At 47.0% G+C, this 24,465-nt stretch overlaps 9 protein-coding genes across 9 annotated transcripts; 4 read left to right on the top strand and 5 right to left on the bottom strand.

Annotated features, from left to right (window-relative positions):
* Positions 1 to 3: 3 nt before the first annotated feature.
* Positions 4 to 2,123, bottom strand: BDQ94DRAFT_181633 (uncharacterized protein; the record flags this gene model as incomplete). The annotated part of the gene is made up of 4 exons (XM_026773936.1): positions 4 to 1,430; positions 1,485 to 1,501; positions 1,712 to 2,051; positions 2,106 to 2,123. 4 exons carry the CDS (start codon positions 2,121 to 2,123, stop codon positions 90 to 92), a joined length of 1,716 nt encoding a protein of 571 aa, XP_026623345.1. The 3' UTR covers positions 4 to 89.
* A 775-nt stretch (positions 2,124 to 2,898) lies between these two features.
* On the bottom strand, positions 2,899 to 3,458 carry BDQ94DRAFT_173017 (uncharacterized protein; the record flags this gene model as incomplete). Its single annotated transcript, XM_026772078.1, has 2 exons — positions 2,899 to 3,315; positions 3,384 to 3,458. The coding sequence occupies 2 exons, from the start codon at positions 3,456 to 3,458 to the stop codon at positions 2,899 to 2,901; spliced, it is 492 nt and encodes a 163-aa protein (XP_026623344.1).
* A 2,192-nt stretch (positions 3,459 to 5,650) lies between these two features.
* Positions 5,651 to 7,464, top strand: BDQ94DRAFT_181631 (uncharacterized protein; the record flags this gene model as incomplete). The annotated part of the gene is made up of 1 exon (XM_026773935.1): positions 5,651 to 7,464. Exon 1 carries the CDS (start codon positions 5,755 to 5,757, stop codon positions 7,462 to 7,464), a length of 1,710 nt encoding a protein of 569 aa, XP_026623343.1. The 5' UTR covers positions 5,651 to 5,754.
* Positions 7,426 to 9,087, top strand: BDQ94DRAFT_181626 (aromatic alcohol reductase). The gene is made up of 2 exons (XM_026773934.1): positions 7,426 to 8,082; positions 8,137 to 9,087. Exons 1-2 carry the CDS (start codon positions 8,014 to 8,016, stop codon positions 9,079 to 9,081), a joined length of 1,014 nt encoding a protein of 337 aa, XP_026623342.1. The 5' UTR covers positions 7,426 to 8,013; the 3' UTR covers positions 9,082 to 9,087.
* Positions 9,088 to 9,344: 257 nt separating this feature from the next.
* Positions 9,345 to 11,419, bottom strand: BDQ94DRAFT_161375 (cytochrome P450; the record flags this gene model as incomplete). Its single annotated transcript, XM_026769377.1, has 10 exons — positions 9,345 to 9,531; positions 9,592 to 9,829; positions 9,915 to 10,200; positions 10,269 to 10,386; positions 10,448 to 10,544; positions 10,614 to 10,712; positions 10,779 to 10,950; positions 11,018 to 11,137; positions 11,195 to 11,236; positions 11,288 to 11,419. The coding sequence occupies 10 exons, from the start codon at positions 11,417 to 11,419 to the stop codon at positions 9,345 to 9,347; spliced, it is 1,491 nt and encodes a 496-aa protein (XP_026623341.1).
* A 4,799-nt stretch (positions 11,420 to 16,218) lies between these two features.
* On the bottom strand, positions 16,219 to 17,571 carry BDQ94DRAFT_161374 (putative salicylate synthetase; the record flags this gene model as incomplete). The annotated part of the gene is made up of 1 exon (XM_026769376.1): positions 16,219 to 17,571. One exon carries the CDS (start codon positions 17,569 to 17,571, stop codon positions 16,219 to 16,221), a length of 1,353 nt encoding a protein of 450 aa, XP_026623340.1.
* A 639-nt stretch (positions 17,572 to 18,210) lies between these two features.
* On the bottom strand, positions 18,211 to 18,837 carry BDQ94DRAFT_173013 (carboxymuconolactone decarboxylase family protein; the record flags this gene model as incomplete). The annotated part of the gene is made up of 1 exon (XM_026772077.1): positions 18,211 to 18,837. The coding sequence occupies one exon, from the start codon at positions 18,835 to 18,837 to the stop codon at positions 18,211 to 18,213; it is 627 nt and encodes a 208-aa protein (XP_026623339.1).
* Positions 18,838 to 20,129: 1,292 nt separating this feature from the next.
* BDQ94DRAFT_161373 (uncharacterized protein) lies at positions 20,130 to 21,243 on the top strand (the record flags this gene model as incomplete). The annotated part of the gene is made up of 2 exons (XM_026769375.1): positions 20,130 to 20,732; positions 20,785 to 21,243. The coding sequence occupies 2 exons, from the start codon at positions 20,130 to 20,132 to the stop codon at positions 21,241 to 21,243; spliced, it is 1,062 nt and encodes a 353-aa protein (XP_026623338.1).
* Positions 21,244 to 22,789: 1,546 nt separating this feature from the next.
* Positions 22,790 to 24,218, top strand: BDQ94DRAFT_173011 (uncharacterized protein; the record flags this gene model as incomplete). Its single annotated transcript, XM_026772076.1, has 3 exons — positions 22,790 to 23,215; positions 23,266 to 23,389; positions 23,440 to 24,218. 3 exons carry the CDS (start codon positions 22,790 to 22,792, stop codon positions 24,216 to 24,218), a joined length of 1,329 nt encoding a protein of 442 aa, XP_026623337.1.
* Between the last annotated feature and the right edge of the window lie 247 nt (positions 24,219 to 24,465).

Genomic DNA, 24,465 nt, shown 5'->3' with positions numbered 1-24,465 from the left:
AAGTCTTTCTTATCAAAAGTTTCTAGACATATTATTAGATCTAATCATCGACTGATAGTACTTCATCTCACATATACATCAAGGACTAACTAGTCATCCTTCTTCGCCTCATTGGCAAGCTTCTCCATCTGCTCCTTTCTCTTCTTCAAAACCTCTTGGATCTCATCCATGGTCTCCTTGAGGACATTCTCTGCCTCCTTGCCCTTCTTCTCCTGCAACGTCCGAAGAGACTGCAATTGGCCCAGGACATTAGATCCTCCCGGCACCATATCCGCCCACTTGCTCAGATCAAAAGACCCGCTCTGCTGCGCTTGGTCAACCTTCTCCTTGACATATTTCTCCACCTGCTCCGTCTTCCCCGACGACGCAGCCTCCTTCACCATACCCCACAACTCACTCACATTTCCCTTCTTCAGCGCCTCCGCGTTATTCTCCACGAGCTCCTTCACCTTCGGATTCTTATCCAAATACTGCTTACTCTCCTCCAGCCCCTTCTGCCACATCTCATCCCCAAGCTTCTGCAACTTCTCGGACTTCTCCTGAATCAACTTGCGCACCTCCTCCACCGACGCAAGACTGAATCCCTTCTTCGCCACCCCAGCAAGCTGCTCCCTCGTCTTATCCACCTCCTCCTTCGCCTGCGGCCCATACGCATCCCCCATCTCCTTCAACTGCTTCCACCCGCCACCAACCTTCTCCTGCAACCACGGGTGGTTATCCAAAATATCCCCGGCAGCATCACCAGACAGCTCCATCAACCGCGTCAAACTCTTCTGCAGCACCTGCAATGCCTGAATGGCGGTATCCGCATTGGCACCGCCTTTATTTCCCAGAGCCTTCAGCTCTTTATATGCATCCCGCACGATGCTATCCACCTCAGGCCCATGCCGTTGCTTCACTTTCTCCAGATCGTCGAACGCAGCATCAATGTGTTTGCCTGCTCCCGGGAGCAACACCGCATAGCTCTTAAGGGTATCCCGCAGCCAGTTCAGCGCCTTGTCGGGCTCCGGGGCGTTCTTGATAATGCCTTGCTTTACTTGGTCGGCGTAAACCTGGGTCTGTTTCATAGTTTTGACGGCTTTGCGAGCCCCGGAAAGATGGTACCATGTGTAGCCGGTGACGATGGCGACGAGACCGCCGCTGAGACCTCCGATCAGGGCGGGATTGCTGCTGCCGGTGCCCGTGGAGCCGGAAGAAGAGGAAGAGGAGGAGGACGACTGGAATCGAGCGTTACGGTAGCGACCGGCCGATTGGCGGAGGCGCTGCTGTCGCAGACAGCGGGTAGCGACTCTGGGGGATCTGTTCATCATGATTATGGTGGTGTGGGTTGTGTTAGAGAGGATTGAAGAGTTCAATGGCAAAGAAGAGGTGTAATTGATTGGTAAATTGGGAGAACATGATGGAGGATAGTTAACGTGAGTTACTTTATACTCAGGAGTGAAGTAAATCGAGTGGTTGAATCACCCCCCGTCAAGATGACGCACGCCAAGCACCACATACGCTAGCCCACATTCGGTGATATACTAACCACATCAAGCTAGCACGATCTATGTTATCTCGCAGCCGAGCCCCAGCCTACATCATAGGCTATCCCAAAAGATTTGAAAAACGTCATCACAACAACCAACCCCATCAAGGTTTCCATTGAATTAAGAATTGGCAGCACGTAACTTGGCACACGTCTTATAGCACCCTGTTCCTGGCCAAATACCACCAGGCCCAGATTCCGGCTGCTCCGCATACGGAACCATCTGAAGTGATTTCATCCTTAACCCGTTCTGCCCCTTGGTATTCAGAACATGCAATATTCCTGAATATGTTGTAGGCTTTGTAATCTCAAGCATGCAATAGGCCATTTCATCCGCCAGATAATAGCGACCGTTAGATGAGCATATGAATCCGTGCTCTCCGATGTCAAGGCCTTGCGTTAATAGCACCGAGACGTTGGTGAGTCCGTAGGCGTATGCGAATTCTTGATATTCTGCACCTTGCACGTGAAAAGGGTCATCTCTCCATCCTTCTGGGATAGACTCGGTTTCCTTGGAGGAAGTCTGGGAGGTTGTGTTTAGTTCGATAGGGTGTATGTCGAGGCGAGTGGGGCTTACCTGGGGTTTGGTTGGCATGGTGCTGAATGAGTGAGAGAGAGAAGTAAGGTAGGAGAGAGAGGGAAGGAATGAAATGGAGCTGAATGAAAAGTGAGGTTGGAGTGAAGCTGTGCTAATGGTGACTTCTGGTTCGTCTCGCGCAGTTCGCGTGTGAGTCCTCAACGCGTTGGGGTATTTTTGGGAAACGTGAAGATGACTGGGAAAACACCAAGGAATAAGATGAATTTGCTGAAGTAAAAGAACTACATCCTTGCGGCGCTCGGGTGTTTCATCCGGCCCGATGTGTCACTGAAGAATCATGTTGACCCCCTGAGACGTGCGAGGGAATGATTGCATCCTAAGGGCGTTATTGTTGACTACCTAGCTCGGGAACATAGTAGCCCAAGATCTTAGGCCGGCGAGGAAGGGAAGTTCTGATTGACTCTTGGTCAGCACTGGCAGGAGCATCATTTCCAACTAGCCACAGAGCATTTTTGACTCAGGCAACCCATCGTCTTAAGGCAGTCCGTCCTCCGGCTCATGAACCAACTTAGAGACCCCTGATTTTGAGAGCCCATCCACACCCGTAAGCGAGGGCACCCAGATTATCTGGCCCAGCTGTTGACTTGATGATTTGATGATGTAGTAAAACCCAAGTCTCTGGAGTTATTACAAGGCGTACTAAGACAACTTTGAGACCACGTCAGATTGCAACCAATTTCTGAACCACACTTAGAAGGGTTTCTTTGATTTTCTGAACGATCATCTACGTGTCTACGATTGCTAGGGCTGCTATGGGTGCGATCGACCTATTTCATTCTGGTCTGGCAGACTTGGAAGGAGCGTCTTGGCCATATGGAACATACAAATTTTCACCCTCTGGAACGTCCGGCACCAGCGTATCTTCGTCCTCTGGTATCTCGATAGCATTAAGCTTCTTCATCCCCACCTTTCCCACCCCCTTCTCTGCCATTACGCGTCGAATGTTTGGCCATGTCGTGGGTCTACTTATTTCGAAGATCTCATCCATCATCAGGTGGCCCCAATAATAATGCCCATTAGCCGTGATTATATACTGCATTTCACCACTCTGGTTCGTTCCGACTAATACCACTGTAGCATCCCTTATTCCATATTGGCGGGCCAGGTACCATTCTGGACTACCGGGATAGAAGAAATGCGAAAGAGCTCTGGGATCGTCGGTCCATCCTGGAACCACTTCACGATAGTTCTATGAAGACGCCTTTAATTAGACTGGGTTATTTGAGTATTTCGCGTGTGTAGGTTGCTCTGCCTTACATGCAACCCAGCAGCCTCGGCCGTCTGCTGGTCTGAGATGTGGGAGGGGTCCGGCGTTGAGCTTTGTCTATCCATTTTGGGAGCGTCTTCGTTAATGAGAGAAAAGTTGTCGCCGAAACTCAGGCAAATCTCGAATTCTTCCGGATAAGATCAGCGTTCAAGAGAGATTGAAAGATCGGCTATAGAAAGGACATTGGAAAAGAACAGTAAGTACGGCGTCCGGGTGCACGGTTCGGCCGAGTCAACCATGAGTGAATCTTGACGCAAACGTTGATCATATTAAACATACTACTTGAATACCATTACATCCCATTACACCACCACCAGGCTCTGCCAAATTCCTTTAGGATCAGGCCCGACTGCGCTTCTGTTGGTTGATCAACAGAAGCTCTCGTAGTTCATTCCTCCATCCACAATCTTATACTTGTAGCCCTCGTACTCTTGGTAGTGTGCAAAGTGCAGGATAGTTTCTGGAAAAGCGGAGAGCATTGATGGTGTCAACCAGTGTACGAAGACTCACTATCCCGTAAAAACAACCGAAGTTGTACAGACAGTGGAAATAGCTAATTATAATAATATTATTAAAATCAAGGAAATGATTTGATGATATATAAACAAGTGGTAGATTTATGTCAAAATAAGACATATTCCTGTGTCTAATTCGAGTAATCACAATATAAGTCTGAATCTTCTCAACCTAAGACCTTGTGTTATGTCATACGTCGACAGTATCTCACCCAACTCCTGGCATTTGTTGGCAGTTTCGCTTCTAGAGCTACAAGGCCAAACACTCCTTGGATGGCTCCAACTCCGCACTCGAGTTACACAATCCAGGAGACAGGGAGAATGCGGAGAAATACGTAAGTTTACCCCTCCAAAAATCCATGAATCTCGTCCTCAAACCTATCTATTCTAATTGATCGTTTCTACATAGAGCTAATGTGAAGTGGTTCCAGGATGGACAGACGACCCCAGAGAATTTGAGTACTATTTCCGCCTGGGTAGCAGAGATTGGCAAGTCTGCTACTATAGGATAACAGGTCCTACTCTGACCTTGGTTACAACTGCCAGTAAAGGAGAAATGGGGTATATTATCAAAATAAAAAGTCATTACTATATCGGCTACTGAATGAGTAAGTGCATCTCCGAGATAACAGAGCCCAAGAGGTGGCCGGCGATTTTGCGCATTCTCGAAGAGGAAGGATATGGAGCACTGAAAATGAAGCAGCTCAAACATGTCGAACTGCCTGATGATGAGAACCTACCTACGGAGAGGCCTTTCGAGGGGGGCGGCGTGTTTGTTCCTATAAGCCAGACTACTCTCGTCCAACCTGGAAAAAAGGACGAGTAATGGGTTAGTGCATACGGAGAACTGCAAGGGTTTGTTCGTTCTTTGTATGTGCAGATCTTCGAGATGTAACGGGGTTCCTCATTCCAATTCTCACCCTGTGAGAACTTATCTCAGTACTTGGGGATAATTTTTTGTTATTGTTCCTTGGACTCTGCGATGGCGATGCTGATAAAGGCTGTGAATATGGTTAAGATGGCCTGATATAATACTCCTTGCTCGAAAGTCAGTATGGTCCTGTTTCATAAGGCATTAAACCCTGTTTCCTGGGATGTAGACGTGGCAATTATCATAGTCAATAGACGATACTGGCGTCTCCCTAAGGACGCAAAGCTTTCATCAGACATTGCAACAGAGTTACTTATCTCTCGAATATAAGCTGTAGCCTGGAATAGATATAGCCTTGTCTGATATGCTGGATGTGCATTAGCCCGAATTACACTGCTGTTGAAAAGCAAGCTGTGGAGAGAGGCTCACTAATGAAGACGGGCTTGGAAAGCCCAGCTATGGTGCCCTAGCTCTACGTGTATCTCCTCATTCTATATGGGGTTTAGAAAGATACTCAGGAGGACAATGAGGGTTTGACGCAGGAAAAGTGAAGTGACAGTATAACTTCTTGATCACCTCCGCCTCCGAGTGTTTTGATCTGGAGGATTAATCCAGGAGTCTGTCTCGGCATATCCAATACCATTGTGATTGATTTAACTGTTTTCTTCTCCATGTAGACACCAGGAATAATACTTTCGTACGTACCATGATCTATGATTGATTTCAATGCCTTGGGCAGCATAGATGGGCTTTCTGCCTTAGGCATTAGTTGCAGCCCCTGTAGTCACGTGCCGTCAGCCGACCACGGAACCTTTCACATCGCTTACTATCTAAGCTTATGAGCTGTTCCATAGCTATTGCTAAATCTACGACGCAACTCGACCGCTGAGAGTTGCGTGCGTAAGACAAGTACGCTAGAATTACAGTCGTGCTTCTTAGATCGGAGGCTGTGGAGCTTGTACCCTCTTATCTGTCATGTCGACGACCTCCAAGCGTAAGCGTGCAAGGAAGGCCTGCATTCCATGCCACCAGCGGAAACGGAAATGCGACAACCAATATCCTTGCAGCATGTGTACCACATACGACTATAACTGCAGATACGACGACGATCCGATGGGAACTATGGGAAAGAGCGTTGATGTCCCACCCCAGGCTAAACGCATCAGCCTTGATGGCAGAAGTCGTTTGACCAACCAGCCTCACGTAGAGCAAGGCTCCCACGAAGCCAATAGCTCATCGACAAAAAGTCCCGCCACTGTGACCAGCACATCACCTGGAATCTTTGACGACAATAAGTGCAGATACACCGGGGCATCAGCGGCCATGGCTTTTCCACATGTCCTGGGCGTTAGTCTCGGTGCTGACAGTCCTCCGCGATTGCGGTCATGCGCCTACAACTTTGGCAACCGACCAGACGAGGCTTCAAACACCCACAGATTTCTCGGAGATCTGATCTCCGAGGAGGACGTCGGCTACTATGCGGGGGTGTATTTCGCGGTCATGAACCCGATCGGCGACATCTTGGACCCAAGAATATTTGCCGATCGATGTCACCAATATTACAACGGCGTTTCTAGCACAGACATTGCATTTGCTGCTGTGGCTGCTGGCGTAGCCTGCCTCGGGTCCTTTCTCTCATCCAACAGACATGCACGGGAGACTGACCTGGTGCGATACGCTAAGGCGATTCTCGATGATCCATCGTCAATACGCACGCTAAATATTGACCACATACTCGCATGGGACATGCGAGCATTCTACCTTCGCGCCACAAGCCGCCCCAAGAATGCCTGGATTGCCTCCTGTACCGTCATGCACCTGTGTGAAACAGTTGGGTTGCACGACGAAGCGAGTATCAAGAAGATGGCATCCAAGGCCGGCTCTGCTGTTCTTGGGCTTGATGCCGACCGACTGAGGAGAATCTTTTGGGTCTCTTGGGCTGGACACAATATGTTATCCTATGAGCAAGATTGTTCTGCTGTAAACTTTCGCTATGTGACTTGTCAGTCTTTTGTAGCAACACCAGGGTCCGTTGCCGACCAGTTCGTCCGATTGGTCCAACTTACCCCAGCCCCAAACTCCCCGTTTCGTCTCAAATGGGAGCCTTCAAATCTGAGTGAGGAACTATTTGAACGTCTAAAAGCAGTGACTGAACTCCAGGTCAAACATCCATTTTTGGTGGTGACCGCGGCAGACATCGCCTTTTGCTTTTATCGTCGCCTGTACCAGGCTCAGACGGGGATCTCAGATGATTTTATCAATCTCGTCATTGATTGCGGTAACGCAGGGGTTGAGGCAGCCGAGAAGCTCGCTAACGAGGGTCATTTATTCTGGAACATCCTTGGCAGCGTCTTCCAATTTGCTTGTGTTCTGTTGGCTATTGACAGGCCGATTGCCTCCGCTCACATCGGCACTGTCTTCAAGGGTTTGGAGAACTTAGTCAAGGCGGCCGATACAACACTGACGCGCGAGGCATTATCAATAGCACGACATCTACTCAGCCTCAAGACGGCTAGAAAGCGCAAGGAGCTGGCTGAGCTCGAAGCGATCGAGGCAGGCTATCAATTTGGTCTGACACCACCGGGACCAGAGGCCAGTGTCTCTGTGCCTGACATCAGCTGGGATCTATACTGGGATCAGTTCTTTATTGAGCCGTATCTGTCGATGCCCGGTGGAGGTATCTAGCTAAAGTGACATGTGGATTCTCGCCCTGTAAATGTGTACGCTGGCGAGTAGTCATAGGGCGTAAGGGGATGCTATACTGCCTACTGAGAATTGGGGAAGTTACAAGCACGTGAGCGGCGTTGGAGCGGCTATTGCGGCGATAGTCAAGCTATGGTGGAGTTAACTGGTAATCTCCGCATCGCCGCTCTTTGCTAGTGTGCGGCTGCGGCGGCGGAGATGTGCGGGAATCTCACCTTCTCACCACCTTACGTTCCTTCTCAGCGGACAAAGCCAGTCAAAATACAGTCAGCGATGGGTCTACTTCCTTTAAGTCCGACCGTGTCGGGGATATGCCTTCCGAGATCTGAAATTGAATGCAGCCTGACTTGGGGGCGAATTGATGGAAGTAAAAGGATCGACGCTGAAGCTCCAATGTATAAATAGACGCTCGTCCTCGCTTCATCTCAAGCATCCATTCACAAGCTCAAGCACTTCAACTCACTCAAACACAACTCTCTCATCATTATACTTCTCAAACCAACTCAACGTCCTAGTTGCCAAAAGCAGAAAATGGCCAAGTACGCGAAAGACCAGCCCGCCGGCTTCAAGAACTCCATCGAGCGAGTCGCCATTGTCGGCGTAAGTCAGCCAACCACCAATCCCATACACAGCAACACTAACACACACCTCTAGGCCGGAGGTACTGTCGGATTGAACATTGTCACCGAACTCCTCAAAACCGGCAAACACACCGTCACAGCCCTTACTCGGGCCGACAGCACCAACATAATTCCCGAAGGCGTCCAAATCGCCCACATTAACTACGATGACGAGGCCACCATCGTTTCCGCCTTAAAGGGCCAGCAATTCCTCATCATCACCATGGCTCCCACAGCTCCCCGGGACACTCACAGCAAGATCGTCCAAGCAGCCGCCAAGGCCGGTATCCCCTACGTCATGCCAAACGGGTACGGCGGGGACATCGAAAAGGTCAAGTTGGGCGAGGAGACGTTCCTAGGCCCTGTCAATCGAGCCCACCGGGACGAAATTGCCCGGCTCGGTATGCAGTGGATCACAGTGTGCTGTGGATTCTGGTACGACTATAGCCTGGCAGGCGGCGAGTCACGCTTCGGGTTCGACTTCGACAAGCGGTCTTTGACCATCTATGATGATGGCACCACGAAGAACTCGACGTCCACGTTGGCGCAGATTGGACGGGCCGTGGCGAAGGTGCTCAGTCTGAAGGAGCTTCCCGAGGATGAAAGTGATAAGAGTCTTACTCTGTCGTCGTTCTTGAACAAGGGAATTTATTTTCAAAGCTTCTTTGTGAACCAGAAGGAGATGTTTGAGAGCGTGAAGCGTGTTACTGGTACTACGGACGCCGACTGGACGATTACTCATGAGAGTACTAAGAAGCGGTATGAGGAAGGGTTAGCACTGGTCAAGGGTGGTAACATGGCTGGATTTGCTAAGATGCTGTACGCAAGAGGGTTTTACCCGGAGGATACAAGCGATCACGCGTCTAAGGCGCAGAACGAGCTACTTGGGTTGCCAGAGGAGAGCTTGGACGAGGGCACTAAGGCTGCCATTGACTTGGTCAAGAAGCTGCAGGCTCGCCCTGAGCGTATGGCGTCCTAGAGGAAGAGTCTACAGAACCCATGTTTTCGATGTGGAAGTGCGCAGAGCTTGATGTTTGATATTACAGTATTACAGTAATAATATATTCAGCAATTGGTTGGTTTTCGCTTACTTACTTTCCTTCATAATGTTCACTAGATCTCTTCTCTTAGCCACATTACAACAAGCACTTTCGCATCCAACGAAAAACCCCCTCCAAATTCTTAACCCAATAAGCAATTCATAATACCTCCTCGCTCGACCTGCACGTTTCGGCGCGAGAATTAAGAAATGGCATCGGTTTTTGTTGTCCTCTTGCTGAACAGCACTCGCGTCGACGCATAGGGCATGCGAAAGTCCTCCCAAGTCCACCATCTCGGTGCCTTAGCGTCTGCCAACTGTAGGTTGTAGTTGATCACAATATGCACGACGACCATCTTGATCATAAATGCGGCATGGTGTCTTCCTGGGCTAAGTATAACAAGTTAGTAAGTGCCGTGTCCCAAACAGATTAACAAGAACTGAGCGAACCAAGCGAGAGATCCATAGCCCCAAATCAAGTGATTCTCCGAGATATCGGCAAATTTTCTCGACGAATCCTTGCATCGCCCGGTAAGGAATCGCCCGCCGTCGAATTGCTCGGGGTCCGGGTATATGTGCTCATTGCGTGCCACATCGTACGAGGATACGCATAGGATTGAACCGGCCGCAATGGAGAGGGGCGCAGATGAGAATGAATAATCCGTCAGGGCCTTGCGGCGGATGGCGACTGCAGTCAGAGCCCCAGTGGGGATATGTAAGACACACGTGCCCAGGGCCCAGGGGCCAGAATAGGACCTGAGGAATCCACTTACCTCTGTCCAAGGAGTTCACTCGCGCCGTTTCCCGCATGAAACTATCCAAAAGTGGTAGCTCATTCATGTTGCTTGCGAGATTGTTTTGGTTCTGCAGGGCCTCGTCTCGAAGCAAATCCTGCCACTCTGGCCGCAGGCACAGTTCCACCAGAATTGCATGTAGGTTTACCCATGGCTGGTGCGAGGCTGCTAGCCAAAGGCCCAGAATTGATTGAGAAAGTCTCTCGGGGGTCCAGTAGCTGCGGTCTGCTGCAGATAGGTCAACCATGTGGTAAAGGAGCGTTAGCTGTAGACCACATTAGTTAGCGAGGTAGACCTCATGCTGCGGAGGGTTTCCACAAGCTTGGCACAGACCTTCTTGATTTCTGATTTCTCATCTAAGTCGTCGATTCCAGCAGTTATTGCGTTAATCAGCCTGTCTTGGATCAAGTGCATTGCCGATCCGCGCCAGGTAATTATTGCGTGGACGAGGCTGGTTGAGTAGAGTAAGTTATGAAATTAATACGCAAAGCAACTGCTGGGTTTTAACTTACGGTGCAAGGAATCTTGGAGTTAGTTGAAACGCAGCTGAACATGCCTTGATTTGGCGAGGGTGATTCAGAAGGGCGTTTCGAAGGAGCGAGTCAGACGCTGTAGACAAGTTGTCAACCTTCAAAATGGTCTTTTCGTCATATCGTCATGAGCACGGAATGCACTAACCCATGTTCTCCCCGAAGAACCACACACCCATTAGACGTGAAAGGATGGTTTCGCCAAATAAAGCCAGACGAATAGATGTAATGCCTCGTTGCATGTCAGCTTAATTCGTGATACAATATACCTCGCCAGGTACGCTAGATTCCAATTATCAGAGAGCGAACGTACCAGAAGAAAGATCTGCATCCAAAACGGCCTTCAAGTTGCGAAGAAGATACGGGTATAGTCCCTCGAATTGGGTCGGACCTCGCACCTGCAGAACTCGGCTAAGAAGACGCGACTTCCTCGTGTTGATCTCGTTGTGGTCTACGCCGTTCAACGTATGTTTGAACCCGAAGAGCTGGCGACGTTAGAGCTTTGTCTGCGCGAGCGGATGAATACCATAACTGCAAGATCTCCGTGCTTACATCCGAATAGACAGCTCGCTGAGATAAGACTGAGGTCTCGCTTAGCTCAGTCATGATCCTCTTCGTTGCTGGGATCATAATCGGCTTCGGCGCCCAAGGACGGTAGTACCGATGGTCTCGCTAGACTGGTCAGAACAGATGATCGCTTTCCTTCTTTGCTTATACACGATTACGTACGAAGTCGCGGACTACAACCCGGATGCTGCTGATGGAAATTTTCTGGACGGGTTAGTTTGTAGTGTCAAAGAGGAGAGACACTCCCGACCATACCTGGAACAGCGAGTAGTACAGCGCGTTTGCTATCAGAAGTACGCAGGCTACTGCTAGTAGCCAGGAGCAAAGGGCTTCGGTCATGGCACTGGTGATGGCTGTGCCGAGGTTTCTGATGGAAAGCATAGACATGATGCAGTCTCAAGGAGGGATGGGAGAAAGCTGTATGTGCGCACGGAGTTGCTTTTTCTCTGAGAATAAGGAAATTCTCTTCACTTTTGTTTAACATGCAAACGCAGGTTTCGTAGAGACACTTGTTGCATGCAATCAATACAAGCAGCGACTATTTGTACACGTCACCTTACCTTCCCAAGGGATTATTTAGGCATCTGACCCACACTAAACACACAAGTTTCAGAACGGATGTTCCAGCTGTTCTAGCCGTACGTTTGAAGCCATTCATAGGCAGATAGTTATAGGCTGAGTGTTAAATCTAGCAGAAACCACCACCAGGGGCACTACTAAAGTTACTACTAAAAAGCTCCCTACTAAGGTCTCAACTGTGATTGAATTACTCACTTTGACAGTTGAAATAAGATAGGTGTAACCAGCCTCTTCGAGACTAGCTGTTGATAAAGATGACATGATAAGACCAATACTACATTAGGTGCAGTGTGCAGACTGCACGGTACTTTGCGACGGTCAAATAATATCTACCAATCATCAAAAGGGAAGCAGGGATTGTCTGAGCAATAAGTGCCTTATCTTAGCACTATTCTGTTCTGTGTGAGGGGTAGTGTGTTAGTAGTCCAAGCACTAAGTAGTAACCGCTACTTCTTATCTAACAGATCCAGGACCGGCTGCCAATGGAATGGCTTTCTCATGTACAGGATCATCACCACGCAAATAAGAGGGAACATTTGACCTGTCATTAATATAGCACCCTGTGCGTATTCCTGTCACAAATTCTGTTTGCTCGATTCACTTAATGCATTGCATCTTTGCAACTGCTCTCAGTCTCTTCTAGAATAGAAAAAAAGAAAGTCAAGCTCCGCAATCTTCCCACCTTTTTTCTGATAACACTGGATGTCCGTATTAAAGACCATACTACATAACCAGTAATATCCATTAGTTAACTCAATTATAAGACATTATAGATATTATCAAAACATACAATAACGAGCACCCCTTTCGATCCAATTATCTACGCGATTGTAGACATTAATCTATGTATACTATCTGACCATCATTATCTCTTATTCATTGTGAACCTACATTCACTGCAACCACCAAACAACACCGTATCCGCTGTCTACTACCATATTCTACTAATACTTACTCTCTTGTCACTTCCTGTCTTCACATTCCTTATCATTTCTACCTTCTACCTCACCCATGTCATCCCAAACCTACAAAAAACAACTTACGAAGTACCTCAATATTCAGCCTAACAATTCTATCAATCAACAAGTACACCAACAACCCGCGAAATCCAGACTCACTTGGTTAACACCCAAAACAAACTCTGGCAGTTACAGCCAGAATTCCCCAAACTCATCAGAGCTATCCTCCGTTCAACCGACATCCAGTATATTATACTAGCTCTGAAGTATTACATGAGAGACATATTCTATATTATCTAATTTTACCATGATATTCCTACTGGCCTGCTAGACGTGTTCCACAATTTTAACATTATATTTAATAACCTAATTACTACATTTTATAACATATAAATATTACTAAAAATTGTAGTCATAATAAAAAAAAATACAGTTATCAGTATATTTACAAGGAAACCCCGCCAGAGTCTAAAAGATACTGTTATTAGTTCTCTGATAATAATCTAGAATCTAAACTTAAAAAGATAAGTATTTCTAAAGATAATAAGAAGAAAGATAATATAATATTATTTCTTTCTACTCCGATATTCGCGCAGCTTGACTGGAAGAGTTTTATAGCTAACTATTTTTAAGACTATAAATCTCTCTACAAAGAATACTGAAAGAGACTGAACTCAAATCTAACAGTAAATAAATTAGTTAAACTACTAATCTTCTTCATAATATTACTAAGAATATGAATTCTATCATTTGTCAGGCACTTAAATCAGTATATCTTGAACCACATAGGCCACTTCTTCTAGAAATCTACTAGAGGAGACGGCCAGAAAATAGCAGAGAAAAGTATCTAATCACTTCTGTAATACACTGACCATGCATTTAAGTCCGAGCTCGCCTGCAATACTTTCATATAATATTATATCCTGCTCTAAATCCAGACCACTGCAGGTTAATAAATACAAGTATTCTAAGAAACCTATATTAACTGGAAGTATAAGTCGCTTCGCAAGCTCAGTAAATTCAATAAAGATATATTCACCAACTCCCTCCATAACACATGAATCTGAGTTATAAGTTATATTATTACATCAACACTATATACAACAACCTGCTATTACACGCTTCAGACTATATCTAGCATAACAGTCCAGTCGCGATAATATTACCCTTTAAGATTAAAAAGAATAAAAAGTATATTCAAGAAACTAAATCACAAGCTTAGCTTACCTACGGACAACAGCCTCACACCACCCACCACAGTGCCCCAACCTGTCCAGCCTAAGCCTGCGGACCAAGCTAAGGCGCACCACGGCCTCGCGCTTCAACATCAACCTCCCACCGAGCCTCCCGCAATAACCGAATGTCCTCTTGGCAAACCTCTTGACAACACTGACAGGCCTCTTAACAAGTCAGTCGAGATACCGAAGACCTTCAAAGTGAAAGACCTGGTCAAGTACGATTCGACCTCGTCGGACTCGCTCCCTATCGTCCAGACCTTGGTTATGACCATGACTACCATCCTTGTATTCTCTACCAAATTATCCCAGATACCGCAGGACATATCGCTACTCAAGAATATTATAAACTTCAACACCGACACGATTGATCTATAACAAATACTGCTCAGTAATAACAATAGCAATAGCCTCTTACTTGAAAATAAACAAAACTTCCTTTATCAGTTTATATTTTATAAGAAACCGTACAGTTTAAGCGTGTATCAACAACACCAGGAACAATCTATTAACCACAGCAGCCACCCGCGATAACAGGAGACGACGCCATCCTGGCAGTTTTGGCCAAATTCGAAGGCAGACTAGACGCTCTTGAAAAGAGACGATAATCCAATGCTAAACAACCGCACAGAGACAAGATGACGAAGCGCACCAAGAAGATGGCAGTATCCAGCACGCCCTACAAAAAGAACACCGTCACGCGCAAAGGTATTAGTATCTGAAAGTGCAGCTTTGTTTTTCCTTTCTTTTCCTCTTTCCTTCTCGCTGACCCCGCCACGGATGGAAGTGTCCCAGCACACGACACCGTCAAGCACAAGGCTCCTGGTATCTGGGAGCGCCGTTTTTCCTTCCTTTTCCTTTCTCCAACTCGCTACCCGCCCCTTTCCCTTGCCTTTTCTCTCTCGCTGCCCGCTCCACCATCCGTCGTCTCAGAGAAATCGCGGAGGTCTAGATATGACGGGGCTCGTTTTGCATGGTTTGACGTTAGATGTGATGGGGACGATCTATCGCTTTACTTCGACGGTTTTAATTTCCTTTGTTCTATTTTGCCGCTCATTTCCTTGTCCTTTGTCGTCGAGGAGGATGTTGTTGGGTTCCCCAACATTAATTACATCTTATCGTATTTCCTTCTCCTGTCGTTTAACCACTAATGTTCTGCCATGCAGAACTGCCACCGTCAGGACTGTTCAAGCAAAACAACAAGTGATAGTAAAGAATCAATCAGCATTCATCTATGAGATCAATCTTTCGTTCAGCGTAGCTGTCTGGTGCCACCATGTCTCCTGTATTATTATAATAATAATGTTTCATATAATAAAATAAAGATCGGATTAAAAACAATCTCTGGGAATTTAAAATTCAATTGTTTTCAATATGTTATATAAGAATGAGTATATAATATAATTATTGATGTCTAGTGGACCATACATTAAAACATCCGGAAAAGCATCTGTTTCTGCATCGCCTCCAAGAAAAGCCAGGTAAGCGGCGCTTGGGCTTGCCATTGTGACGTAAATTTCGTGTCGATGTTCGGATATGAGGTAGTAGCTGCTCATGAATGAGTATCACGGCCTGGCTTTTAGGTATGAGATGACATAGGTTTGCAAGGGCTTGCTCTTCTGCATGGTACTGGAAATCCATGCAACAAGCTATTGAAGATTACAAGGACTATCTTGAGGTTACAAAAACTCAAAATACAATGTATTTTTGGACAAGAAAGAGCAGAAATTACCATTAAGCACATGAGCGTAACTTACTTTGTTATTCAGCAGTTATGTCAGAGCCAACATTTAAGCGCTCTTCCGTTCTTGTACTTCGTATTTTGATACTATTCATAGGGGGGAATGTAGATGGTGAAAAATCCAGGAGTTAATCAAAATGGTATCTATTTTAGTAGAATCATAGAGCGGACCACGTCTACTGCCCCACCGTAAGAGAATACCCATTTGTTAGGCGGCTCGGTTAACGAGGCTACTGCTCGTACCCATATCTCAATTTTTAGCTACGAAACACCCATATGAATGGATACAAACATATGTGGGCACTAGTTATATCGCAGGGTACGGCCAATGTCCTACGCGGGATCTATTTTCGTGCTACAAGAAGGTCGGGTTTCCCTCCAGCGCTACCTAGTTTGTTTGTCAAAAAAGCACGCGGATACATGAGCGAGCGGGTTGATACCAAGCCAAGCCCAGCAGAATATGAACGTTATGCACACAGGGTCTTCAAGTCGCAACAGCTTTCAGCGGGATTTGGCTCTTGTTCGAAGTCCGAACTGCAGTGGCTCCAGGAGATAAGCGCAATGTAGGTAAGTCGATGTTTCCTTGATAACACTGGCTCTTCCGCGGGGAAAAGCAGTTTTGTTCGATGTGGATTTGCCATGATCACCTCTCTGCCTAACTAATCCGTGTACTCAAACCTGAGTAGAAGCTGGAACTACGAAGGGTGCCACACTCCCCAGCTTCTCACATGTTTCAGCATATTCGCGTTCCGGGTTGGAGTTGATGGTCACACCAGCCCCAGCCTGTAACCATTGCCGAGTCTCATCCTGGAATACTGTGCGAAGCACCAGAGTAGCATCAAACAGTTTTGAGCTGTCATCCAACATAAGCACTGCACCACAATAAAGATCCCTCGGGTCTGGCTCGAAGGACTTCATTGCATCCGAGTTGCCGTCTCCTGGTAATCCAGGCACGGTAATATTGGCTATGAGGCCCGGCAGAGCATCCCAACCATCGCATCCCGGCTTCAGGTGTCCGCACACATGAGAATGTAGGTGCTGTACGCTTCCTCTCGGCATAACCTTCATGAAATCCTTGATCGCAATTGAGTCTGGTTCGCATAGCTTACTTAACCGGCGGATAGAGCCTTTGATAGCAATGACGTGTTCGGCGACCTCTTTGGTATCATTGTGGAGTTTATTGTCGAACGGATCGAGGCTGGCTTTGGCGGAGTTTGACAGCTGAGTTCCGGCCAGTGCTTCTGTATAGGCATCCTCACCGTTGATGCTAAGAAGTACTTCGGGGCTGAAGCCAGTCGCCTGGATGCCGTTGTGATTGAAGGAGAACGTGCGCGCGGGATTGTTGGCCCGTCGGCCGTGAAGAAGTGTTGCTAACATATCAACCCGAAAGTCCAAAGGTACCTTCCTGGATGGGATTGCCTTGGTATATTTGGCTTCGGAAATATCCGCGATCGCATTAGCTACGCGGGTCTGATATGTCTTTGCATCCACATTCAGGTTTATCTTGCCTGGGACAGGAGATGGCAGGGCAATGTCTTCGGCCAGCTCCGCTTCCAGCATTCTTTTGATCTGCTCGGTTGCTCGGCGTATATCTTCATCGTCACCTCCCGTGACTGTGACCTTACTCCGGTCAATAGTAACCTGCACGCTAGGAACTATGAGGCTCAACATTGGCCATTGACCCGGTTCGAAAGCTTGGCCGGAGCACCGTGCGGAATAGTTAAATCCCACATGGCCAAATATTTTCCCATGGCTGGAATACTTGGAGACAAAATCTCTAATCAGGTCTGTGGGTGAGCCCGTGATAGCCGTAGATTCTGATTGGCCGTCACTACTTGTCCTGGTAGCTGTTCGGCCTTGTGCATCAAATATCAAAGATGCATAGGTGCCGAGCCCAATGTACCATGTATCGTTGTTTTCAAAGATGTAATAACTGCCTTTCGAGTAGTGTGCCACGAGTGCGACTGTGGTCTCCAGTGGTCGTGTGGTTCCAGCAAGGGTGATCTTTTTTTGAGTGCGCGTCATGCTTGGGGGCTCTTAAGGAAGAGATCTACAAGTAATAAATTGTAGACTGTGCAGGGGTCATGTTATAGGTATATTTGGGGAGTCTGAATCCGAACTTTCGAAGATGACAAGGAGAACAAGGCAGGAGGCCTCTGGGTCCAGAAGGCCAGCCTACACAGATATAACCGGGACGCTGTTAGCTGTACAATGAAAACGCGCCATAATTGCAATTACCACAGTCATACGCAATTGACTCTGGAACTATGTACGTAGCAGCTGGGTGGTGATTCGGATACTCATCCACGATGCAACCCTACCGGGAACGGGTTATTTGATCGAAATATTCCCATTTCGGGTCTAACACAACGTTTACACTCTTGGACGCCAAATTAAGAGCCAGAAGAACAACAATACTCGAAAAGCAGTACTTTTATGCTAGACAAAATACATAAGACTCCCCAAGGATACGCCTGAAGTGCCTACGTACGATGACTCGCAACCTAATTGGTCCGAGCTGTGCGTGGAAACTCCGCGGGGACTCAAGCGAGTGCGGTGAGCTATTAGTGTTCTTTTCACTCTGCATCATTATCGCACATTAAATAATGAAGGGAGATTTTTCTATCTTCGTAAATACTAAGGTGGGCCATCAAACTGCATCTTTCATCCGCTGATCGCAGTCTTGATTTTTTCCTTCAAATCGGGAATCGGCTCGTCTTCGTCGACTTTGAGACCATTTATCACTCGGGCCAGCAAAGCGTACACACCAATAATCATTAGGACCTCTACCACATCCCCAACGGACAACAATCTCAAAGCATCCTTGACTGTTTCCGGCTTATTATCGTAAGTGCTCAACTGTTCTTCAATGAGGCGGAGAATTACCCGATCTCGATCACTCCATGGCCCCCGACCTTCCATCACATCTTCGATAGAGCATCCAATAGCGTTGAACTTTTCTTGAGGAAAGCCAAATACCTCAGCCACAGGCTTGTTAACATTAATCTCATACTTCGCCTTGGTAACAGTACCGACCCGTAGTACTATCAACTGCCACTCATGGACGGGAATACTGCGCTGGTTGCCGTCGAAACAAGCACCCAGTAGACCGCTGAAATGAGGGAAAAGTCCATGAGAATGGGCTAACGTTAGGAGAATATTGCGTCGAAATGGTAGCACTTTGAGTTTTGCTTGGATATCTGGAGGTGCCGTGTCAGGGTCCACATAGGGGACGAGACATGTGTGTCGATGGGGATCGCCGTTCGCTTCATTTGTACTTGCGCCAGACATCTTGCACTGCGATCGTATGATTTTGTCAATGCCTTGTAATTATTGGTCAGATTCAGACGCATCCTAGTATTCAATCCCAGGAGGATGGCAGTGAAACATGGTAGTAGCTCGTACCTGGCCGCCTTAATTATGTAGATATAGCCCTCTTTCTTCTGGTCTCTGAATTGCGCCAAATTGTGCAAGTACGATCGTCTCATATGTCCTGGTCTCGCGTTTTCAGGTGGCAATCCTCGATTATTATCTCTTATATCTGCGTATCTCAAGAATGTAGTGACGCAGGAAACATACCACAAGTCACGTGAGATGACGGAGGAGACATGTATTTACCTTTGCCTTGCCAAGTTTCCGGAGAAGGAAAAGCACCATATTCTATCCTTTCCCCTTAATTAATGGCAGGGATGTCTGTGCATAGTAGAGCTGTGGCTACTATTTCTGTGTAGTGATAGGAAACCGGTTTCAGTCAACTAAAGCATTTTTGAATGCCATTCACGGCTTAGGCGCCATGGCAAAGGCCTTTGGTCTTCGCCGCTCTAGACATGTCCACAAACTAGCTACGTCACAGAATTCTATGTATAGTATTTCCTGTCCTGGCCACGCCTTGCTCGTGCGATGGCGTACGTTGTCAGCTGGCTTGATAATTAGGCAAAGGAAACGATTTCTGAGGTTGAGAACTCCTGGCATGTATCAAACTTGAACCACTTCCAAGCATGATGTGGTCGGTAGCTCCATATTATCGCCTACTATAGCCGGCTGTGATAGGATGTACTTGCCAGGGTAGGTAAGGAATCAACCAGGAAGCACTATAGATGGGTATAATAGCGACAAAAGTAGCCTATATCCACAAAATAGACTGTAGCCCAACAGCAAGTAATCGCTACGGTATACCTATCGTAACGGGCTGTAGTAGCCATAGATGACTTCACGACCCATATAACCACCGTAATACGTCATTCCGATGGTTCCAGCCACAATAGTCAGCTATTCTATCACACCGGCTTTATGACTGACCCTGTTACGGGCTTTTCTTCGGAGACTTGAGTGGAATTCGACCGTATAGATCTAATGAGACCACTGTTATTTCGCAGGGCATTCACAGGCAGTAAGGAGATAAAGGCTTCGTGACCTCACAATGATCACATTGAAGGATTTATTGCCCTTTTAGTGGGACAGTGCATGATAGACACATATATACTACCAAGCTTGCACGAAATTAATGATCAACACTACTTACCTAAGGCTCAAGCATACCTTTCAGATTGTAGAATTGCAGCGTACATTGCTGCCGTTTCATCATGCGCATTCTCAATGGTTCGACAGCACAGGCTCCTAGTGAGGTCAAAGTTAAGTGGCCTAAGCCTAATACAACGATCACGGTGAAGATTAATGATGCGAACCCAACACTGGTTGGTTTACTTGGCACTGCCTTACCATATCGCTCCCTCCAAACCCATGCCGTTGTTGCCGGCGACCAGCTATATCACTTGGTCCCATTAGAAGAGCTGATCGTGAGTGCCCCCTATCAGACCGAGAGTCATATCGCTAACTGCACAAAGTATACGCCTGCCGATAAGAAGGCCCCTGATAGAGCCAAAGAGCCTGATGGCTCGGTATTCATCTCGTCATTCCAGCACTTTGTGATCAAGTATGGCGGGGTAACCGAGCACCAGCCGGTGGCTACGTGCGGGAGGGTTATTGATCAAGACATGGATAAACTGCGTTGGGTTGCGGATGAAGTGTGGAAATGTCAGTGTGAAACCACAAAACACCCCATCGAGGTGGTTCTCTGGGATGCTTCAAAACCTGAGCCTGATCCCAATGAACTGGACTTATTCAAACATCAGAGGGCTGGTGTGAGTAAGGAGGTAAGGAATCTCGTTGAGGAGATTCATACCGAGGTATGTCCCAGTTTATTTGATCGGTGACAGCTCGCTAAAGGTGATGGCACAGACGCAAAAGTGTTGGTCAGATATTTCAGATGACATTGAGGAAATTCACTATGGTAATGCGCCAGAAAAGCCCGGGTCAAAAGATTCATACTTTGGTGCCATGGTGTTCTCTAACAGTGTGGTGCGAACGCTGGGTTACCATGTTATCGATAACATCATTAAGCTGGCGTTTACCCGTCCAGAATTTACCCTGGGGCATCTTATCGCGCTTTTCCGAGACTTTGTTCCATCGATAGCCGATTTTGTTGGTCATCTAGGAGCGGAATATGTCAATGACATTTACGAGAGGATTGACAAATTGATCAAAGAGAAGGTTGAGAAGAACCCTAACAAGGAGGAGGCACGTGAGGACTTCCTTGCAATGATCAGCGCTTTTAGTTTCTACGTCAATCTCCTTAACGCCCAAAATCTCCATATGTTTCCCTGGAGACATGCAAAAGAATATCCTATTCCTTCGTAGAGAGGCAAGTCCCCAAATCTCAAACTAAAGAGCTCTACATTCTTGTCTTCTTCCTTTTCTTCTCCCACTTGACTTCAGAATTGAATTTCATTTATTACTGTACTCTATTTTATTATTCTGCAGAGCATTTTAGCCTTTGACTTATTCATAACTACCAGCATAGTATTACAGATCTAATCCATGTGTCTTGGGCAATACAGCCACAAAACTGGCCAGATTGCTGGTGTACTCAGCAAAAAGCCAGGATCTACATTTTGTTATTTTTCCCAGACGCAGATCATTGTATATTGCACACTCATTGATCGCAGTATACAGGAAACTAGCGAAGGATTGAATTATCTCACACCAATCTTACGTATTATCCCACGCCGCCCATGTAGAGCGGAAATTTTCTATCATTATGCGAAGCCATCCAAGGTAGACTAAATCCATTAAGAGGTTTGTGGCATTTTATCTTGAGAGATCAAGGCTCATTGGGATTAAGTGGATCTCTTAGAGCAAAGCTAAACGGCGCCATCTGGTGATTCGCACATGACGTGTAAGTTTTAGACCTTCAAATCTTCGCCAAATCAAGGATGATCTTGCTGGATGTTGGTCTGTTCTACGTATGGGTTCAACTCTGTTTTAGACAAAACTCTAAACTATTGAATCTAGGTCAGCCGATGTGGAGTTTATTGGATAGATGCGAGTACAGAGTTTTAATCTCCAGTTAATCCAAGTAGGACATAGTCCTAAATCAATAGTTTGTATCGCGACATATGCTGGCCTCGATGCGCCCAGTCAGGGGATTGTTCGGAAATCGTTACCCATTTCTTTAGCTTCATTGGGAAAATGGATGCTTCAATCGGCATTGAGGACGAACCATTATAATTTTAAAGATGGACCTGCACATGGAGACGTCGTGTTTCCGAGCTTGATACTTCTCATCAATGGGTACATGAGCTATATAGCTGTTCTCAGGTAGGAAAGGGCTTAGTAGTCATGTAGTTGAGCTCTTTTCGGGGAGAGAGCATCGGGGCGGATATCGCCAGCCATTGGGTGAGGCATGCTACTCGATCGCATTTCTTGTACAAAGACAATGACTTAGTGACGCAGAAGGCGTGGTATAGCCTACGGCAAGATTTTGGGCAATTTTCGCCGTCCCATAGAAAGCCTGTTACCCTTTACGGGCATCCTTCGTTCGCCTAGGCCCCCAGTGCTGTTGGGCAATAGCATTGGCCTCACTCTTCTCCACTTCAATTCTTGCGTGAAATTATCAACTTTCACTGTTGTATGCTTTTTCTGAGGCCTGCTGGTACAACCGTGCGCTATTTATCATGGCAACCATTTCACTTTTCAAACATGTTAGTTGGTGGCAATCCCAAGAGCCCAAGATAAAACCCAGATTTAGACAGAGCGTCATGTCTTATCAAACGCCCATTGTGGTCACACGAATATTCTGGTCAAGAGTTGTCTGCCTACATATTAACTCATTTTCCACTGTAAATTTTTTGCATCTCATAACGACTACTCTACTAGATTTGTACCACTTACAGCTGGCGGAGCTATGGATGTTATCTGGCGTGACGAGACGGACGAAGCCGACTACGAAGCTGCGCGCCTCCGGGGGATTTTTACAAAGGACATACCACCATATTACCCTTTAGCCATCGTCCATGCCAGAACAACAAATGACGTAATAAGGACCATCGAGCTAGCAAAGCAAAGAGGTTGCCAGGTCGCAGTACGTGCCGGAGGACATTCGCACCCCGTCTGGAGTCTTCATCCGAACTCCATCCTGCTTGACCTGGGATATTGGAAGGAGCTGGACATCGACAATGAGACAAATATTGTTAGAGCGACCCCTGCCATGACAAGTGGGGAGATCAGTAAATACTTAAATAAGCGTGGCCTCTTCTTTACTACTGCGCATCATCCGGATGTCGGTCTGGGTGGGTATTTGTTACAAGGTGGTTCGGGATGGAATTACCGCGTACGTATTTCTGCCTCTGGTGCACTTGTGCCTTTTGCTAATGGATATAGAGATTGGGCTGGGCCTGTGAAAGCCTTGCAGCTTTAGAAGTCGTAACTGCAAATGGCAAGCTTCTTCTCTGCAATCGCCTGCAGAACCAGGAGCTCTACTGGGCGGCTAGGGGTGCAGGGCCGGGTGAGTTACACTAGTCACATACTTTCTTCTTGGACTTATTCTCTCTCCAGCCTTTCCTGGTGTTGTGACGAATTTTTACCTACAAGCATCGCCTTTCCACGCCGACGGTGTTCGATCCTCCGGCTACGTCTACCCTAGCCATCGGTATCGCGAGATCTTCACTTGGGCGCAATCGATGGTAGCAAAAACAACCCCGGACATAGACATACTCCTGAGGGCCATGCATTCGGAGTCGAACGACGACATATGCCTTACAGTGCAATTTTTTGCGATGGAGAAATCATGCTCGGACGCTGAACAGGCTCTTCGTATTGTCGATGTGACACGGCCTTCTGGTGCCATCAGCGAGTGGTTCTGTGAGGAGGATAGCCTTAAAAGGCAATACGCAGCGATCAAGAAAAGCAGCCCGCCCGGCTACTACTACCTCACTGATAATGTCTTGCTGAACAATGACGGTGATGCTATATCTGTGCTCCAGGAAGCATTTTTGACGTTGCCGAAAGGCAAGTCCTGGGCTGGCTGGACTCCCAGATTTCCAAGCAGTAAACACACGATAACTGGTATGGCTAAAGGGATACAAGCGAACCATTATTTTGTGATTCATCTGATATGTGAGGATGCTACCAGTGCGATGGAATATAAGAAGCATCTGCAAGACATAATGCAGAGAATAAGGCCACACACAGTCGGTCACTATTTGGGTGACTCCGATCTAAACGACGATCCCAAGTGGTACTGGGGCGAAGAGAACAGCAGCCGGCTGATGAGGGTTAGACAACGTTGGGACCCGGATGGACTTTTTGCGGCAACGCATAATGGCCCAGCATAGTTGATAAGCCAAGGAAGGACATGCGAACTCTCACTAGTACCACGATCAAAAGAATAATGCAAGGAAAAAAACATACAACAGAAGGGATTCGCTGGTGGTCACCCACCCAACTACTAACCTCCCGGCGTGTGGCTTAAGTACGGCTGAGCGGACGGGAAGCCCTGTTTTCCACACCCTGTGGTCGTATGTGCTTGTTTAAGCTTGTTAAAAAGTTATATGCTGCTTATCCTAAGTTAGTGTATTTAGT

Source organism: Aspergillus welwitschiae (genome assembly GCF_003344945.1).
Source record: "Aspergillus welwitschiae strain CBS 139.54b unplaced genomic scaffold BDQ94scaffold_30, whole genome shotgun sequence".
NCBI classification, from domain to species: Eukaryota; Fungi; Ascomycota; class Eurotiomycetes; order Eurotiales; family Aspergillaceae; genus Aspergillus; species Aspergillus welwitschiae.
The sequence above is the reverse complement of the archived record's forward strand: the minus strand, read 5'-3'. Positions and strand labels throughout refer to the sequence as shown.

Excerpts from the sequence above, each read along its gene's own strand:
- BDQ94DRAFT_181626 (XM_026773934.1), top strand. The coding sequence starts at position 8,014 with ATGGCCAAGTACGCGAAAGACCAGCCCGCCGGCTTCAAGAACTCCATC. Across the intron at positions 8,083-8,136 it reads AGCGAGTCGCCATTGTCGGC|GCCGGAGGTACTGTCGGATT; the intron begins GTAAGTCAGCCA and ends ACACACCTCTAG.